This window comes from Plodia interpunctella, chromosome 28, assembly GCF_027563975.2.
Source record: "Plodia interpunctella isolate USDA-ARS_2022_Savannah chromosome 28, ilPloInte3.2, whole genome shotgun sequence".
Classification (NCBI taxonomy): Eukaryota; Metazoa; Arthropoda; class Insecta; order Lepidoptera; family Pyralidae; genus Plodia; species Plodia interpunctella.
Window position 1 is genome coordinate 4601838 of NC_071321.1, and position 18973 is coordinate 4620810.

Consider the following 18973-nt stretch of genomic DNA (forward strand, 5'->3'; position numbering starts at 1 on the left):
TTAATACAATATTTTATATGATTTTTTAAATTAATAAATAAGTTCTTACCTTACACCCTTGTAGATTCCAAATACATGCTCGACACACAGCACACACACACACAAAAAAACAAGGAAAGAAAAACAGTCACCGAAAAATCCCAACTCACAGAGAAACAAAAAATATCGTAAATAAAATCACACCAAACCGTGCATTACGAGTACAATACATATACATAACAATTATTATTTCTTTCTCTTTCTTTTTGAATGTAGGTATTAATTGCTAACACTGGTGTCAAATATTTTTGAAGTCACCTATAGGCATCCGACGTAACTTTTACGACTACCTCCCGCGTCTAGTGGCAAGTAATCGCATGCACTAGTGAACTAAACTGTCCACCAGTGTGCTGGTTCCACACGATGTTATCCTTCCTCGGAAGCAAAAACTTGAGATTAAAATAGTTCAATGACCCATTAAACTATGTAAAATCATGATCAATATCACGGCCGTAGCCAGGTTTTAGTATCAGGTGCGGTTCAAAAAAAGGGACATAAAATACGCTTATATTTATGAAAATTCCTAAAAATTAAAATCCAAACCTCATATTTTACGGAAGAGTTTGAACCCCCAAAAATTTCCCCTTGGCTACGCCCGTGATATAACTATATTACACACTGCTTCGTTCCTATAATTTTAAACATTTTAAAGTTGCCTGGACAAGATAAAAAATTTTTACTAGTTATTTTTTGAAACACGCGTTAAAAACTAATTTGACGTCTAGATTCCAAGGTTGGCAATAACCAATTTATACTTTTTTACCGGCTATTTAATTTGCTCGTCGACTTCTATAAATCTACATAACTAACGTGTTCCGACCATACCCGAGTGAGCTTCATACATACATAATGGTCACTTAAATAAAATGCGCATGATTTGACGCCGCGACCTTTCGTATTAACATACAATTCTTTTATATCGGTTTCATATAATTATACGATTTAATATACATTTGTTTATCAGTATAAACGGTAAAAATTCCCTGTGAAGGTCTAATTTTAACTTTGAAATATAATTGATTGTAATTCCCTATAACCACGGGAGTGACATTTCATAGAATAATCATAAAAAGCGAATTTTCCTCACGCGCAGAGTGTAAAAGTCTATGGTAAAAGGGTTATTAACTATTTCTGTAGTCGTACTGACAGGTGCCGGCAAACAAACTGTATTTTTTTTAGTATCTCAATTCCACGAATAAGTCCTCTATCCAACTAAACATGACTTCTGAATTCAGATTATGTATGTGTATACAATGACATGTATTTAAATTTTAAAACTTAATACATACAGTATAACGTTTTTACCCCTTACGGGGTAGACGAAACTCGAAGGAGACTAGCTGTAGGTATTGTCCGAGGGCTTGTTGATGGAATCGAGGTTCAAATGGTATTAGGTTACTAGCCTATCGCATAAAATCTTTAGTTTATAGACCTTTAACGTGACATTTTTAAAGTATAGTACCTACCGAATGAAATCGGATAAATAAAAGGCAGAAAATAACACACACACACACACACACACAGAAATAACAAACGCTAAATAAAATGGGTCTTGAAACACTATTGAATAGTAGTAACACTATTTTAAACTTGTGGTAAGTATTTTTTGAAGTCAACCTTTTTGGATAAAATAGAAATTTGTGGTTCTTTTTTTGGCGCCAAACCAAGATTAATTTTATTAATTTCTTTTAAGTTATTTAGCAAAAACTAAAATATTGCCTGTACGTACATGTGCCTGCACTAGATAAAGGATTTTATTACACAGTATTATAATTTTCTATAAAACAATATGTTAACGTTGACTAAACGGATTTTAGTGGCTGCCGTTTTTGATTTAGTGATTTCAGTGGCAGCGATTTTTGATTTAGTGATTTTAGTGACAACCGTTTTTTATTTAGTCAGCAGTTACAGTTACATAATGTATATGTAATGGAAAACGCTTAGAAATATAATAAATTAATAAAAATGTGAGGTGGAACTAGTGTGCTGCTTGGCGCCTAAGAAAAAACATTTAAAAACCCATTTCTAAAGCAAAGCAACTCACCTTTCCCCAAAAACCCAGTGCCACCCGTCAGAAACACACACTGATCCTTATAGAACTGTTGTATTTCAGTCCTTGCGCCATTACCCTTGGTCAATTTGCTCATTTCTTCAGCCTTGGCGTCTTTTTTATCCTCTTCCGAATAATAGTTGTCGAGTTTGTTGGCGGAGACGAACTCGTGGTCTTCTGAGTAGTCCAGGATGGGGGCCACGGGCGTCATGGCCTGGTTGTCAACGTCAGCGATGCGGACTGAGTTTTCTAGTTCCTGAAATGTATCGAAAATTGCGTTTGAAACAATCGGATATGAAAACATGACAAAAATCTATCAAAAAGGGTAGATTTTTTCTGATTTGGCAAAGAATCTCTCGCGTTCTCTCGTACTCTGGGTGTCGGAAGTTTAACCAATCTTAAAAATTTCAATTCCGCGTTTTAAACTTATCGCTCCAACCATGATTCGAACACAGCGCCATCTCTCCGTAGTACAGCGAACGTGTGCAGTTTGTATCGTCTGCTTTAGTCGGTGTTGTATATATGGCGCGGTAGATGTCGCCACAATATTGATGAGAAACTTACATGCAGGTTATCTTGGAGCTCTTTGCTCAAACTCCTGACGTTTTCCAGGTCTTGCAGCTGTTTCGCGCTGGGTTTCCCGTACACGTCTACGGAACCCCGCTCGCCCTTGTTCTGTGCCTCCATCCATTTCTGCATCTTGTCTTTGGTCAACTCTGTCTTGTTTAGTGGCGATTCTCTTAGGTGGTTCATTATCTGGAACAATTTGAAGATTTATATAAAAAACCATCACTTTTCAAATAAACATTTTTTAAATATATTCTATACTGGCTGCGCCCCGGGATTTCGTTCCCGTGGGAATTTCGCGATAAAAAGTACCCTATTTATTTTTCCAGGTTATGTTCTACTCATGTACAAAATTTCGTAACAACCGGTCCAGTAAATTTTGCGTGATATAGTAATAAACACATATACACACATCGTCACAAACTTTCGCATTTATAATATTACGTAGGATTTTTAATTATTATTGATTATAGGACAGGACATAATAAAAAAAAACCGGTCAAGCCTGAGTCAGATTTGCGCATCAAGGATGTAGTAAAATTCGCTTTTCTTGTTAGATATATATGTTGTAAATAAACCATTAAAATTCCAGTAATAGTCGATCATCGGACGACTGACCGAAAATATATAATCTTGAGCTTCTCTGTGCTTCGGAAGGCACGTTAAGCCGTTGGTCCCGGCTGTGCTTGCAGTCGTTAATATCCGGCGAATCCGCAATGGGCCCGCGTGGTGGGTCATGGCCCATCACCTTATCCATCCATAAGGAAGGCCAGTGCGCCAGCAGTGGAAAGTTTCAAATGGCTAATGATGATGATGATATAAATTAAATTTTTAGAGTTCCGTAACAAAAGGGTAAGTATAAGGTTCCCTTAGACTTCGTCCGTCTGTCACCAGGTTGTAACTCATGATCCGTGATAGTTGCGATTTTTACAGTACCTAAATGTATTTTTATTGAAGCTATATCAACACATTCTTATAAAGAGGATAAAATATATATTAAAAGGGGCTCCATTAGAACAGTCATGATTTTTATAGTGTTTTTATTGATTACTAAGCTTTTATGTTTACCCGAGGCTTCGCTCGCTCAAATTCCCTCGGGAATTGGGATAGTTGAAAATATCCATAGCGCATTTATAATACACACAGCGCCATCTAGTGTATTCATTGAAAAGATTTCATTAGCATTTAGCGCCACCTTAAGATACATACACGCCATTTAGTGTTTTTACATTTGGCGCCACCTATAACAGAAGACAGGTTTTTAGCAAATCTCACGGGAACAATAGTTTTTTCCGGGATGAAAGGTATGTACTTCTCCATACTCTGAATTATATATATGCGAAACTTCAAGTAGATTGGTCGAGTAGACAATTCATGAAGAGATAACAAACAAACAAATAAACTTACTTTCGCATTTATTATATTAGTTGGGATGGGTTGGGAAGTAGGGAACCTTTCGTGCGAGAGTCCGATTTGAACTATTAATGGAATTTTAGGTACATTGTAAAAATAAATGAACACAATAAAATAAGTAAACATTAAAATGAATGAATAACTTCCAAGATTTACGATCAAATTCATTATAATGAGGATCTAAGCACAATTGTCAGTTATTATTGATAAAACGCGCGTCATCAGAAACAGAGGGACAAAAATACCAAACTGGTTGCGAACTTGCGATACATTTCCATGACTCGACTGAATCGAATCCGCGGAATGCAACTATAGCGACAAATAGAAGTGGTTTTTTATTTATTTCCATCAAACTCACAAAGGTTTACAATAAAATAAGAGTGTTGAGCTATGTCTGTACATTGGAGATATTAGAAGCAAACAAATTTTATAATTTTTGTCTGCCTATCATACTCTCTGTTATGCAGACGCAAGGTTGTTCGTGCATCACGCAAAACTACTGGATAGAATTGGATGTGGTTTTCACAGTTGTCTAGCGGATGGTCTAACTTAAAATCTGGTATTTAAATATTGTCACACTGCGGCAACAAATCGCTAATTTAAGTATATAATAATGTTCTGCCCGGCTTCGCTCGGTGTCTAATACGCTGTTTTGTATGTATTATTTCGTCAATAAATTGTCTAAACAACATTGAAAATCGCAAAATTCATTGCGTAGTTTAAAAGAATAAAGCTTAGAAACTGACGATACGATCTTGCTATGTAGTGATTTCTCAAAGCTACAAACTACTAAAAACAATAAACGAGTCTTTGACGCTTCTAACGTGTCGCTAATCTGAATTCTGTCTAGATCAGGTATTATTATATATATTATGTCGTCACGTGTTTCTCCATGCAACCAACTGTGATTCCTCATGTTTGTTTATTTTTCGATATATTTTTGCGTGTTAGGGCCACCCTCCCGCTGATGTCGTACTAGGCGATTAAGGGATAACATTTTTTTACTAACATATTTTTAAGTATCAAATGTTCATTTTCTTTTTTCGGATTCTGTTATTCGAAATAAAGAAATTTTGAATTTGAATTTTGAAAAAGACATGACAGCTGCTAGCCATTATAAAATGACATTTATACATATATTTATTTTTTTCTTTATGTGACTTATTGGATCATTGGGTCGCTGTTAGATCTCACAGGTTGGTTTTAATAGTGCTGTACCTATGTAAATTACTATGTAATTTTGCGCGCCTGCACTTGGTTAAACGCCCGTGCTCCGTTAAGGCTTTGTCTGAGCTTTACATTGAGTAAAAATTTATAATTTATTTATTATTATATACATATATATATAATTATTATAAATAATAATAAATTCTTTATTTCAATAACTTAAATGGTCAAGTTTTATATTAAAATCGTCTTCTTCTTGACCTTATCCCACTCACGTGGGGTCGGCGCAGTATGTAAGTTGCTTCCATTTCGTTCTGTCATTCGCCATATCCATTGACACTCCTTTCCTGTTCATACTATCCTTGACACACTCCATCCATTTCTTCTCAGGTCTTCCTCTATTCCTGGAACCCTTTACTTCCGTCTATGTGATTCTCATCTCTTCTTAAAATATGCCCGCACCAGCCTGACCTATAACTGTGTAATTTCTCATTAACTGGTGCTACTTCCATACTTCCTCTTACATACTCATTCCTCATTTTATCGAATCTAGTTTCCCCGCACATCCGTCTCAGCACTCGCATCTCTGTCGCATGAAGTTTCCTTACGTCCGTCACTTTCGTCGCCCAACATTCAGATCCATACATTATGACAGGTCTGATAACTGCTTTATAATTTTTCCTCAATATAATAAATAAAGTATGTAGACGTAAAATATGTTTAAGTGACACATAATTATGATAATAACGCTTTGTACATTTTATGCAAATAAATCAATTGATTGATTGAATATTCCCAAAGACCTTAGACATGCGGCCGGTCGTGATTTACATCAAAATCTCCATATTTTAAACCCCGATGCAAAAAGAGGGGAGTTATTAAGTTTGATCGCTAAGTCTGTCTGTCTGTGTACGTGGCACCGTAGCTCATCGACGGGTGAACCGATTTTCATATGTATTTTTTTATTTGGTAGGAAATTTTTATGCGGTGGTTCTTAGATAATATGTTGGATCAAAATAGGTTTAGCCGTTCAAAAGTTGTATCGAAATGAATATTAAATGTCGGGAGGTTTTTTAATTTGTCTAATAGGTAAGTAAACTTGTTGATGCTGTTCAAGACTTCGTGGTGCCGCTAATAATAGTGCAGTCGCTATGATCTCCACGATGTTTATTACAAATGAAATGTAAATTTTTAAAATACAAATAATTAAATATACATGATTCAATTGACTGAATTATTATCTCTTTTTATATTTTCTATATTTTTATTTCTTACTTACTATTTTTATTAAATAAATAAACAAATATTTTCTTATAATATTAGTATGGATAGCCATACTAATAAGAAAGGATAGTAATTTCTAAAACACAAGACAATTTAAAATTACGGAGTTATCTAAAGTATTGTTATCCACCAACTTCAAAAATAAGAGGTCGTAATTAATTATGTTACTGAGATTTATGTGTACTTCATTGTGTTAAACACTGGCTTAGCTTTTCTGTTCTATAAATAATATTGCGTAAATTAAAAAAAAACCATCGCTGCAATATTCCAATGATCTACATGAACACAAAGACTGAATCTTCATCAATATTGCATAGTACAGCGTCCTCGCTCGGCGTCGACCGGTGCGCTAGGCGATGTGAAGCGTGTAAGTATTACGGCGCTGAATTAGGCTATGAGTACCCGACCCTAAGATAAATGAGATTAGAAATGATGAAAAAAAGCTTAGGTTAAGTACTGGTAAATTGCCATTTGCCATATTGGTTACGATCGTTCCGAATCGAAATTACATTGCTGGTTTCTCCATCCGTTGGAACAAAGGTTACGTAGAAATTAAGTACACGGTACATAATTTTGCCACGAACTTAACCTCGCGAACACAATAAATTTTGATGAGTTTTTACAAAATTGTGAATATTTCAAACTTAAAAATTCTATTGACAAAATCTGACCAACGGTTTGAAAGTTATCGCGTTACAAACATACATACAAAATATGTATTTTTGCCCCAAGTTGACTTGTAGACCACGCTCGCTTCACTCGCTCGGTCAATTACTTAACAACATACCTAGATCAAGAACGTCGATTTGTCTTGATCTTGGCCGCTAGGACACCGAGCAAGTAGTTCAGTAAGTATTTTATAATTTTTCCTGTACTTTTGAAGGTTGATTTGCGAAATTATAATACCACCCTTTGTTTTGTCTTGTTAGTTGATGCTTTGTAATTTGTCAGGTTTATTTCCGAGTACAATATCAAGGATATTAGTTAGTCACCTACAAGACGCCTACATTTGTTAATCGACGTCTTCTGAAAGGCTGCGGTGAAGTTTGTTGCGCCGCTTCTTCTTCACCTGCGCTTTGGAAGTCGGCGGTAGACTTCGTTTAAGTTTATTCTGACGTCAATAAGTGATGTATATCATTCTAAATTGAACAAATAATATAAATCATTATAGGAAACCAGCCGCACGTCCCAGCTTCGCTCGGGTAAAACCATAATAAAATATACAGCTAAACCTTCCTCAGGAATTACACTAACTATAGGTCCGTCTGGTAGCTTTTGAGTTTCATCGAGTTCATACAGATAGACGCGACAAAATCTGGAATCGAACGGGAATTGAAACCACGGCCCTGTCTATCCGAGACAGAGCTTTTAACCACTGAGCTATCGAGATAACGTTTGCACAAAATGCATTTAATCTAGGAACGTATGTATATACTTGTATATATTCTTGTTTATATAACGTTGATGAGATTTTTTAATGTTTATTTTCATTATGTATCGAACGCTCCATCAATGATGTGTTTTTAACGATACTGGTATTAAGAAAAATATAAAATCACAACATTTATCATGATGACGTAAAATATCTTTAATTAATGCGTCATTGAATATTAAAAATGAAGGTGGAAAACCAATATACGTTAATAAAACAGGTTTGGAAAAATTTCAACAGCTTAGCTGAGTCCCGGGGCTTCACTCACGTAGGATTTCGGGATAAAATTATGGTTTTATGTAAATCTGTCCATTTTTTGGTTTTGTTTTGTCAGATATTGTTCCGACGACCTCGGTGGCGCAGTGGTAAAGTGCTTGCCTCTGAACCGAGAGGTCCCGGGTTCGATCCCCGGTCGGGTCATGATGGAAAAGGATTTTCTGATTGACCCGGGTCTTGGATGTTTATCTATATATGTATATATTATAAAATATAGTATCGTTGAGTTAGTATCCCATAACACAAGTCTAGAACTTACTTTGGCACTAGCTCAATCTGTGTGATTATTGAATATATAACAATATATATTTATATTTATTTATATTACTGTCAATATTTATCTGTGTGTTCTTTTGTACATATGTGATGTCATAGTTAGTGATTTGTTTTTAACGTGTTCACACCATAGTGCGCATGCGTGTAACGTACCCTTCCCCCGCAAAAAATTACTTGATGTCAATGCCTAATCCTGCGTGTATTTATTTTCTAATTGTTGATCTATCTTGCATTCAACGCGTGGCAAAAATATAATTGCGTGGAATACACTGTTGATGCGTTCCCTAATCGGGAGCCGATCATAATTGGCATGGAAACTGAAACTACTTAAATAAAATTAAATAAAATATTCAATTAAATAAAATTTTCATTTTCAACTATGTAGGAAAAATGGAAGTATTTAATTTTTAACTTGCAAGATTTCATTACAGAGAGGGACAGACGGAACTTAATAAAATCTTGATGAAATTCCATTAACTGTAGTTTTCCTTATGATAAGTGGAAGTGTCGCATGACCCTGACATTTGGAAGCACTGCTTCGCATCGCCAGTCGACGGAAACCCATAAATTGGCTCATAAATGTATAATGATAGGACAAGATATACTATATAGGGCTTGCATGAAGCGGTGCTGGTGTAATGGCTAAGTCGCCCTCCTGTGGATCGAAAGGTCCCAGGTGCGAATCCTACGCGTGCCACATGATTTTGTATACAAATCTGACTCATATATAGTAGTTTTCATCGACCACCACTTGCTTCCGGTGGAGGGAAACATCGTGAGGAAACCTGCACACTGGTTGATTATTATTAACTTGTGTGTGAAATGGAGAAGGCAATGCACAAACCACTCCATGAATAATGCCAAGAAAATTGTTGTGTGTGTTTCTTTCCACGTAATGACCACGACCCTCAGCCATGAGGAATACGACTATGAAGAAGGATGACAGTGGGCTCAAGTGACGTCACAAACGTTGGAGTCAAAAATCGTTTCAATTATACTTTAATTAGCCGTCTGTCCCGACTTCGCTCGTCTAAAACATAATAAATTATACACCTAAATTTTCTTCAGGAATCACACGGTGAAAACCGCGTGAAAACCGTTTTAGAGTTTATCGCGAACAGACAGACAGATAGACGCGGCAGAGGATTTTGTTTTATAATACCTACTCGTATGTAAGGAGAAGGATGGGACCAAAAAAACATTAGATCTTGTTTCAATATAAAATGTATCAATTGCAGTGATCTATACTATTATTATAAAGAGGTAAGCGTTTGTGAGTTTGTATATTTGAGGCGGGTAATCTTCGAAAGTACCGAACCGATTTCAAAAATTCTTTCAACATTAGAAAGGTACATTATCCAAGATTGTTATTGGCTAAATTTTATCTCAAAATCTCCACAGGAGCGAAGCCCCGGGCAACATAGTCTAGTCATTCATAAGTTATTACTTAGTAAACTGAAGATAAAATGTCATGCAAAGGAAACGTGTTTTTGGTGAGTCATTGAACTTTACGCCGTTATTTATACAGATTACGTCTTTATCCCGACGGGGTTGACAGAGCTTCAGGGTGTTGAATGCACAGACGGAAAATCTTATACTGAACTGTTTGTTGTATAGATTCTCTGTCATCTTCGCGTGTTTCTGGTTTCATTCCAATTCGAGTAAATTATGTTTTTTTATAAATATGTCATTATTAACCCCCGACGCAAAAAAAGGAGTGTTATAAGTTTGACTGCTAAGTGTGTCTGTCTGTCTGGATACGTGGCACCGTTAACTCATCAACGGGTGGACCGATTTGGATGTGGTTTTTTTATTTGATAGTTAATGTTTATGCGGTGGTTCTTAAAATGTTTGATTAAAATGTAGCAAAATGAATATTGAAACATGTTTTTATATATATATTATAGAGATATCAATAAATTCGAACAATTGATGTTCTCATTAGTGTAGAATTAAAAGTAACATCTTCAGGTTAAAGCATAAATACAAATCTGGATCATAGGTGTAGATCAAATCAACGCAAATTCCAGTAATTTATGATCTATGTTCAATCCGTGTTTGTCTATGACATTGAGACGTGATCACAGTCGCCCTTGGCCGTGCTGAGCACTATTGTCTATGCCTATATTGATTGTGGGTCAGTATTCTTTTTTCCCTACTATCGACCCCCCCAGGCGTCGCATGGATAAAATATTAAGCATATTATAATAATATATGTTACGGCAAAACCCCGAAATTCGGCTATACCTAGATATAGGCGGTCTCTGGTGGCTCTGCTTCAGGTTAAGCTTGTTTGTCTCTTGCTGTCTAGCTTGTCCAACTAGATCTAGGTTTGGCAATCATTTCAGCTAGACGCAGCCGGCCCGCGTTGGCTACAAATAGGCGTATCGTTTTATCTCCGGCTAGATCTAGATGCAGTTACTTACAGTTGGTTAAATATAGTTCACAAGGAGGATGTAAGACAGGTTGTAATATAGCTTATTTTTTTTACGCTAACTCCGGGACACGCGGCGTCACAGCCATAGAATAGAGAGAAAACACCAACACTATAATCATGACTCGACAAGATTGGCAGGCAATTCTGTTTGACAGGTGTACTAACTTCTATGCGGCAGTAATAAGGGCCAATTTACCATGTCTTCGGATAGCTTCATATACGTGTAACTGTACTGGTAAATACGGATTGATTGTGACCTCATAATGAGTCTTCGAAACGTAGATATAGCGCATAGAAACTGTTATAATATAAGGGTAAATTATAAATAAATAAATTATACACCAAAACCTTCCTCTTGAATCAATTGCATAATTTAAAAGATTTAAGCAAACATAGGGACAGACTGACAGCGGGATGCGACTTTGTTTTATACTATTTTATAGATTTAAAAAAGAATACGGCGGTGCCCCGTTGCTTGTAACCCTATTTCAAGAACCTTATTTTTACGTTGGAAAAGCTATGCCATTTCTATTATTCTCATTATTGCGAATTCCGTGACATTTGCTGAACCAAAGTTTGCTTCGTCAACACATCGGTGTGTGATTTCACAACGTCATAGTGATGGAAAAACATAATGCTGTCGAGGTAATTATTGCGAATTTGAACGAATGAACGAATGATTATGAGCGGAAACCAATTTATTGCTGGTAAACTTAACGGCATTGTAATACGAGTATCTAGTAAGTAAATAGTATAGCGTTTTCTTTCTTTGAAAATTTCCTGATATGTATTTTTTGTATACTTGAATTTTTTTTTTGTCCATAAATATATGGATGGCGTTTTTTTTGGTTTTAAGTAACCTCTTGTTTCTGAAATTTTTATCTGTACACATAGATTATTTAAATTAATAATAATAATAAATATATAGGGACAAGTCACACGGATTAAGTTAGCCTCAAAATAAGTTCGAAACTTGTGGTATGGGATACTAACACAACGAAATTATATTCTATGATCTTGTACATACAAACTTAGACAAACATCCAAGATCCAGTTTAATTTAATAAATATCATTTTTCATGTCGACCTGACCGGTGATCGAACCCGGGACCTCCAGTGTAGCAGTCCGGCGTGATCTCCATTAGGCCATGAAGGTAATCCTTATTATATGTAGAGATTTCCATAGACAATTTGCACGTTTACATAAATAGGAAGGTACATATTTACGCTGCTGCATCAAGTCATAATTAATGTAACGAAATAACTGTCATTACACCGCACAAGGCAATTTGAGTTAAGGAAATGAACTTGGAACAAGTGAATATGTTTTTACTTGGTTATATTATTATGTGTGAATTGGAGACATGCCTCGTTGCGTTCCGTCACGTTGGCGTCCGGCGACGGATCGGAACAACGTGGATGAGATGTTTGTTGTGTCGAAGAAGCTTATTTTATTTCAAATAAGATATATAGTTTTTATTACACCTTTACTAGCAATTATGTCCATAATGAAAAACTGATATTTTCCAAAATAGACGTTTTGTTATATAGACTTCTTGATAGAGGCCTTTTGCTACGTGGGCGATTAGCTGGCTAGGCAGAATGATCATTACACGTTTCGCTTTGTTGGACGTTTTTCTATTTAGATTTACTGATCGGGAGGGGAAGTTTCGACGTACGTCAACGTTTTCAGCGGTCAAATCAAATTAAATGAAATTCGTTTTACAAATGCGGTAGATGTAGGAATTTATATAGTTTGTTTTAGAGATAATATTATAGTCATTCGTTCCTCATGGCTAAAGATCGTGGCTATTATGTGGAATGTAACACACACAACGACTTCCTGGGCAATGTTAATGCAGTGGTTCATTGCATTCTCTCCACTTCACACACTGGTTGGTGAATCATTGGTGAGTGCAGATTACAAGTTGTTTTTCCGGATTTTTTAAATTTTTTTTTATCAGCACTCGGATCACAATCATGACATGTTTTTGTATACTTTTTGTATACCTATGTACTTTATGTACATACTTTGTTATACTATTACAAAACATAAGAAACAAAAATGGCAAGCCGCACTGGCATGATAGGGACCATAGACAAAATATATTTATTTTATCTATGTTACGGACCAACACTGTTCAAATGTGTTAGCATTTTCTTCTCAGCAGTTGTCGTTGTCAGTAATTTGTAGTTTTTGAGAAATTACTATAATATAAAATTTGACGTGAAAAAGTGGCTGTTAAGGTTCAATTTCTGAATAAATGATTTGGTTTGATTTGAATCAAGAGGAGACAAAATTACAATTGATGCAGACCTTAACGTGGCACGAGTAGAATTAATACTAGGGATATTTCATCTCACAGCGCGTCTTAACAACTAGACCACCACCTTTTTTTGGACAAGTACAGTCAACAGCATATCAACGTACCCAAATACATTGCAATGTCGTCGCTATTACCGCGCCATAGAGGTTCATGCAGGGTAACTTGATGTGCTGTTGGCTGTACAAATAAATAAAGATTTTTCCGTCTCGAGCAGAGTCAGCGGACATTGCCAGTGCTAAACAAGCTTGTCATTTGATACGTGTGGTCTATTACACAATAGGTTGATACGACCTTAGTCTAATGCACTATTCTTATGTAGATAATAAAAATAACGATTTGTTTATAGTTATTTGTTCTTAACCCCCGACGCATAAAGAGGGGTGTTATAAGTTTAAATTCTGTGTATATGTCTGTTGTAGCTCCCAAACGGATAAACCGATTTTTATTTAGTTTTTTTTTTGTTATAGATAATTTTATCCCGAGCGTTCTTAGCCATGTTTCATGAAAATCTGTTCAGATCCGTTCAAAAGTTGTTGTAGTGAAACGAATATTGAAAGTCGGGGGTTTTTTAATTTGTCTAACAAATAAACATGTAATGTGTCTATTTAAAAACACGATTACTGGTAATATTTATAGATATTCAGTAATGAGTAATAAAAAACTGGTAATAAAAAGCTAGCTATGTTAGCGATTTTTAGGGTTAAGTGCAAAAAATAAACAACCGGAACCCTATAGTATGATAATAAAATTATCAGCCTTTTCCATAGACGATACGATGTTTAGATTTGTACCATTATAGCAATATAGGTATTAGTATGAGTGGACAGTTTTATGAGATTTTCAGGGCTACACAATATTATGAATAATGTATTACAAGCCGAGCCAGTGCACAAGGCAGTCTAGTTTTCTTTTTATCGCGAGAAACGATGGCCTGAGTTTGAAAGGTCCCAGGTTAGGATCCTGCTCGCGCCACATGAGTTTGTTCAGTGTCATGTATAGTGGTTTTCATAGAACTTGCTTTCGGTGATGGAAAATATCGTGAGGGCTATGAAACACGTAGAACAACATTGCGTCCACACGTTCACTTTTTTTTAAACGATGCGTACACGATATTGGAAAAAGAGACAGCATGACGTTAGTAACGTGCTACGTGTTTTGTATGTTTCGTGGTAGGGCATTCGGCTGGTTGAGTGTCGAACAGTGAAATAAACAGTTGACAACCACTAGTTAATTTTTCAGTTGTAATTCGAGGAATAATTAAAATGTGTTCTTTGTAGCGCACTTCGAGCTAAAAAGTAACAATTACCATCGCTTGGTCAATTAAAAATGCGATTTGAGTCGATGCTATTCTAATAGGGTGTATTACTGCACATTTATCCCGCCAGAGTACAGCACTGTATGTTAGGTACACAAAAGCTTTGTCGCCTTTTGCTGTGTCGATTAAAACGTTTATTTTACAGTACTTTATTAATCCTTTCATTGTGTAAGCATTCGTTTGTGAAAATATACAACAATGTAGCATATTCGGGTGCCGATATATTGGGAAAACTCGTTTTCCATAAGATAAAAAAACTTCGAAAACTATGGGATACGCTCACGCTGTATTTTCGAGCCAGTGAAGACTTATTAAAATATGGACTTCAAGATTTTCAGTCAAAACCAAGTTTATATCAGTTTATGATCACAGTTGACCAAATAATGCAGAACATAACCTAATATAGTGTTATTATTTTCAGGATAATCCACTAAATCCTTCCTTTTTGCTTTAAACTCGCTCCACGATTGCGTAGAAAGAATTTTTGATCGTAAATCTGCAACAATATTGAAAATTGGCGCTTTTTGCCTCCATTGTTTTTTTGTGTACCTTAGTTGTACCAGTAGCGCCATCTGCGCTGAGCTTTGCGTAATATGTCCTATTGATGCGCTAAGATTAGCTAACAAAGTGAAACGTTAGGAAAAAATTGGAACTAGGCAGAACTCTCAACTCAATATTGAGTGTCACTTTTTATATTCTCTTTATAACTGGCCAGTTGCAATTTTAATTACATTCAGAGCTCAAGCGTTCAAATTTTGTTTGAAAAATGGCATAGCACTTTTTCCAATTTCTTTTTTTCTATCTAGCCAGTTGCAATCAATAATTTAATTACATTTCTTTTTTTAATGCGTAGAATATGCGCTCTTTGTTTTTTTTAATGTAGACGTAAATACAGATTATGCTATACTCTGTCACGTAATTCTCTAGGTCTAAAATATTCTCGGTCTAAAAACCAGTCCTCATTGTCAAGTTCAGTGACGCAAGGTCTACCGGCCTGACCAGATCTGTAACTAAGTATCAAGTGTGTGTACAGTCGACAAACTTACGTAAATTCATTGCAAATTGACCTCTATTACTGTGGCCTAAGGTCTATGCTGATTAACTTGATGCAGTTTACTGGTACATCGTTTTTTACAGGCTTTTATTTGACTTGCAATAAGGGTAAGTTTGTTGGGTGGAATTTTACAACTCGATCTTGAAGCAGATATCTTCAACCGATTGAGCTGATATGTTTTATGCACATTTTTAATCAACTGTTACTATCAATGTCAACAATATGCCGCCTTTTCTAACGACGAAGCCATAGCACAAGAAAAGAAGAAGAAAAAACTATCAAAGAGAACTGTCTGTTTGTCTGTATGTATGTTTGTTCGCGCATCACGCAAAAAATACTTGATGGAATTTCATGCGGTTCTTATAGTTGTATAGTGGAAGATCTAACTTAAAATCTGGTATAGGTTTCATCGCGATACGTTGGTTAGATCCCGAGATATCGATAATAATAAGATAAGATTATTAATATAAGGGCGTATAATTTATTACGGTTAAAACCGTTTAGCCGAACGAAGCAGGGACGGACCGCTAGTGTTAAACATTTGAGTTTAGTGTACATTACTGACATATTATTTCGAAAACGCCGTCGGTCTGTTGAAGCGGCTACCTCCGGGTCAACAGCTTATAGTTTACGTCTGGCCGATGACGTCAATGCGTAAGGATTGTTTTTTTTTCACCAATGAGGAAATACCACGACCTCATCCATATATCACTTATTTATTTATTATTACGTTCACTTTGTGAAAAATTAACCGGTTTTTAGAGTTCTGTAGCTCAAAAGGTAAAATGTTTTTTACAATAATAAATGTTTTTGTCACAGGTTTTTGTTGTCGTCAGAGTGACCTTGTTGCAATCAACGCGACAAAGAAAATTGTTGAAGAGGTTGGGAACCTATTCTGGGGGAATGAGGAAATTTCAACTCTCTAGGACAAGCGTGCGCGAGTCCCACTCGCACTAGACCGGTTGTTTATAATCTTAATGAGAAGTGTTGTTTTTTTTTTATGATTATAATAAATTATTCTTATTTCTGTGGTTTGCCAGCCTAGAATTTTGCTTCCGTGGGATTTTCCAATTTTTATCACTATATAAATATTCCTAAGATTTAATAATTTCATTAATAAACACAAGTTTCGTTTTACGATTTGTTCGTCAGTTCAAATAGGACACGTATTTATTGTATGCATTTATCCCTTACGGGTTAGACAGAGCCAAGAGTGGCGAAACTAGACTATGTGTTTTTTGTTTGTAACGATAAGGTCGAAAACTACTGCACTGATTTTGATAAGATTTGGCACAGAGACAGATTTCTAAGGAAGTTTCATTATGGTTTTACCCGAGCGAAGGCGGAACTTGCTGCAAGTACAGTCTATCGCCAAATTTAATATAAACACCACTTGTTTCCGGTGAAAGAGAAAATCGCGAAGAAACTTGCAGGAAACTTGCGTGTGAAATGGAGAAGGCAATGGCAAACCACTCCATTAATATTGCCTAGGAAGTGTCAGGAAGTGTCTAGTTGTATGTTCCACATTCCATATTCCACATAATGACCACGACCTTCGGCCATGAGGAATAGGACTGTTAAAAGGGAGAAAAAACATTTTAATTATATAAAAGGTACCTGTAGGTAATTAAATATTCGATGCCGGTCATTTTAATGTTAAAATTTTAACAAGTTGCGCAAGTGTTTAATAACTTATTGTTTATTGCTTAAACATGTTGATCTGTGATGAAATCCAACTGTACAAATACCTGCCAAACGTCAACCACTCTTGGAAATGTTGTTGTTACCTATCAGCTGCAAAGACTGTCTTAGTCGCCTCGTACACAATCCAACCTCGCTCGCGCCATTATACGTATCGCCAGTTACATCTTCACGTGGACCGCAATGACCAAATGATAAATATACATTTTTGTAAAAATCATGCATTGACAGCATGATTTCGTACATTTTAATTTGCAGAAATAAAACAAGTTTGCTACGGACGTACAGTCGACACAACATCCACTAAGAAAAAATTGTGAATTCGTCCGTATTGTAGGCATATACATATAGGTCCGTATCCAACTTGTGATACGGTCGAATGTACATTTTGATACGGGTTTTTTTTTTGTAATTAATGATTTTTGAAACTAGTTTTATGTTCTTTTTTTTGTCTAGACGTTCGCGCGTCGTTTATCAATGTAAAATTATAAATATTTTGCAAAACGTGTACGATGGGTACCTGGTCTAGCAATCATACGATAATATTACAAATAAATTTATTGATTTACTAGCTTTTATTAGGGTTGTTATATTTCCGTGAAGAAAGAAATGTCCTTCTCCGTAAAAATTCATACAAAAGAAGAAGATTTAATGTAATTATACTTATGTGTGCGGTTTCTGAATAAATGTTTGATTTTGGGATACGTTTATTACCTAACAAGTCGTGCGCTAAGAACATCTCCCAGCGAAATAGACTTATATGGAACCAACAAATAAAATTGATCAATTTGAGTGACTGATGATGAATACATACATTATTTGTCAACCAGCCCACTCTGTTTTATATAAATCTTAAAAGTAACTTTTTTTTATAACACAAAACAATTGATTATTTGTGTTTTCAATTAATGTTATGTACACAACAATTGTCTAAATGTAACACTTACATAGAAAATTAAAAGTTACTAACTGCTTGTTACTGTTCAAGTTGCTTCCAGTAGACTCACAAAAGAAAAAAAAAATCATTGGTTAAGAAAAAAGCCCTCATTTTTTTTTCTTTTCTTTTTCTAATAAATTATAATAATCAAATTATTTTTAGTAAAATAAAAAGCTTACCACAGAATTGGAATTCTTGCAATCACACACAGAAACAATGTAATAATTTACTATTATTTTTGTAACAAAAGTCCCGCGCGTCCTTATCCGCCGTACTGAGGATATAGACTAAGAAGGTAGCGGCGAGTATGACGCGATGGACTGGTCCTCACGCAGCGGCTGTCAACATTTGAGGCATCTTATTAATACGTCAATAGGTTTTTCCTTTTTTTTTTAAACCGGCTACACACGCTTTGATTTACTCGTTAAGAGACAATAGAAAGGGAATGTGGTGGAGGTAAACAAGAAAGGACCGTGGGTTAAGCTGCTTTGCGGCTGAGGAAGTTCATATTTTATTTAGGGTTTGTTCACAAATTACGTAACGTAAACTGCAGAGGGGGTGGGGTTCAGGCAAGCGTTGCAGTCTCATTACGTTGGTGGAGGGGGGTCAAGGTCAAGGTCAAAGTTGGGTTCAAGGTCATGCCAAAAAATTGAGAATATTGCGTTACGTAATTCGTTGACGACCCCTTAAATGATGTG

General features: G+C 35.7%; 1 protein-coding gene across 2 annotated transcripts in view; it reads right to left on the bottom strand.

Moving 5' to 3' along the window:
- LOC128681778 (fatty acyl-CoA reductase wat-like) overlaps positions 1-18613 on the bottom strand; it is a 32886-nt gene extending 14273 nt beyond the window's left edge. For both annotated transcript variants that reach the window (XM_053765947.2, XM_053765946.1), the window contains exons 1-3: positions 18455-18613; positions 2654-2845; positions 2084-2345 (exon numbers count right to left, since the gene is read on the bottom strand). In XM_053765947.2, the coding sequence (XP_053621922.1) occupies positions 2084-2345; positions 2654-2842 (451 nt within the window). In that variant the 5' untranslated portion in view covers positions 2843-2845; positions 18455-18613. The remainder of the gene's footprint in view (positions 1-2083; positions 2346-2653; positions 2846-18454) is intronic.
- Between the last annotated feature and the right edge of the window lie 360 nt (positions 18614-18973).